The following is a 1,054-nucleotide window of genomic DNA, read 5'->3' on the forward strand; positions in this document are numbered from 1 at the left end:
TTTGCGTACGCGGACTTTGAGAGCTCCGAGGAGGCGTCTGCGGCGGCTGCGCGCATGTACGGCGTGAGAATTCGCGAGCGACCGATGAAGGTTTTGATGTCGCAGCCGACCAGAAGCGTCTACGAAGAGAAGACGCTCTTCATTTCTCAAGTCTCGGAGCGCCTCGACGAAGCAGAGGTAGCGGAAGAACTCGCTCGGCTCGGCTTCGTCAACATCTGCGGCGTCCGGTTGATCGGGGACTCCGGCGCGGAGGCGCAGAGCGCAGAAAAAGAACGAACTGCAGAAGAAGCGCCGCACCGCGCGATACACAAAGGGTGCGAAACTGCCGCAGCTTCTTAAACCAACGCATGCATGCAGCCCCGACTCGGATTCCACTGTTCAGAAGCTTGTGCATGCAAAAACGCACAGATTTATTTAAGCCAAAAACATCGGCTGTTGGAGGCCTCCATCAACGCATGTGTTCAACTTGGGTGCTTGGATGGTAAATGCTTACCTATATTATATATATATATATATAATGTATATATATATATGTATATATATATATATATATTATATGTTGTGGACGTTGCGCGATGCATGTTTCGGCTGTCTTTTTTTCGATATATTTGTGTGTTTTTGTGTGTATACATTTGGTTTTTTTTGTCGCTCTTCGTGTAGATGTGACTGAGCCTCGGCGTCCGCGGCTCGCAGGGGGCTGAACGAGGAAGTTGGAAGTCCTGAAATGCGACTCGATGCGTTTAAGCGTCTGCGTTTTGCCCAGGGGATCGTCCAAGTTGTGTATGGTTTGGTGTCGGCTTTCTTTCGCTTCTTCGCGAATATTTCAGGTACGGCTTCGTCGACTTTTCCTCGCAAGACGCGACTGTCAAGGCTCTGCAGTTCTTTCTACGCCGTCAGAGAGAAGCTCCAGCGGCAGCCGAGAGTCAAGCGAACTTCCTTCTCGGCGGAAAGCCGTTCGTCCTGGCGCCGTCGATTCCGATGAAGAAAGCACGATGGATCTTGGCGCCGCCCGAACAAGTAGGGGGACGTTTAGAGAGAGAAGAGAGGACGGATC

General features: G+C 51.4%; 1 protein-coding gene across 1 annotated transcript; it reads left to right on the forward strand.

Moving 5' to 3' along the window:
• On the forward strand, positions 1–1,054 carry TGME49_328100 (hypothetical protein; the record flags this gene model as incomplete). The annotated part of the gene is made up of 2 exons (XM_018783105.1): positions 1–314; positions 828–1,054. Coding segments are annotated over 2 exons (541 nt in total), but the record flags the coding sequence as incomplete, so codon positions are not given.

This window comes from Toxoplasma gondii, assembly GCF_000006565.2.
Source record: "Toxoplasma gondii ME49 unplaced genomic scaffold asmbl.1761, whole genome shotgun sequence".
Lineage (NCBI taxonomy): Eukaryota > Apicomplexa > Conoidasida > Eucoccidiorida > Sarcocystidae > Toxoplasma > Toxoplasma gondii.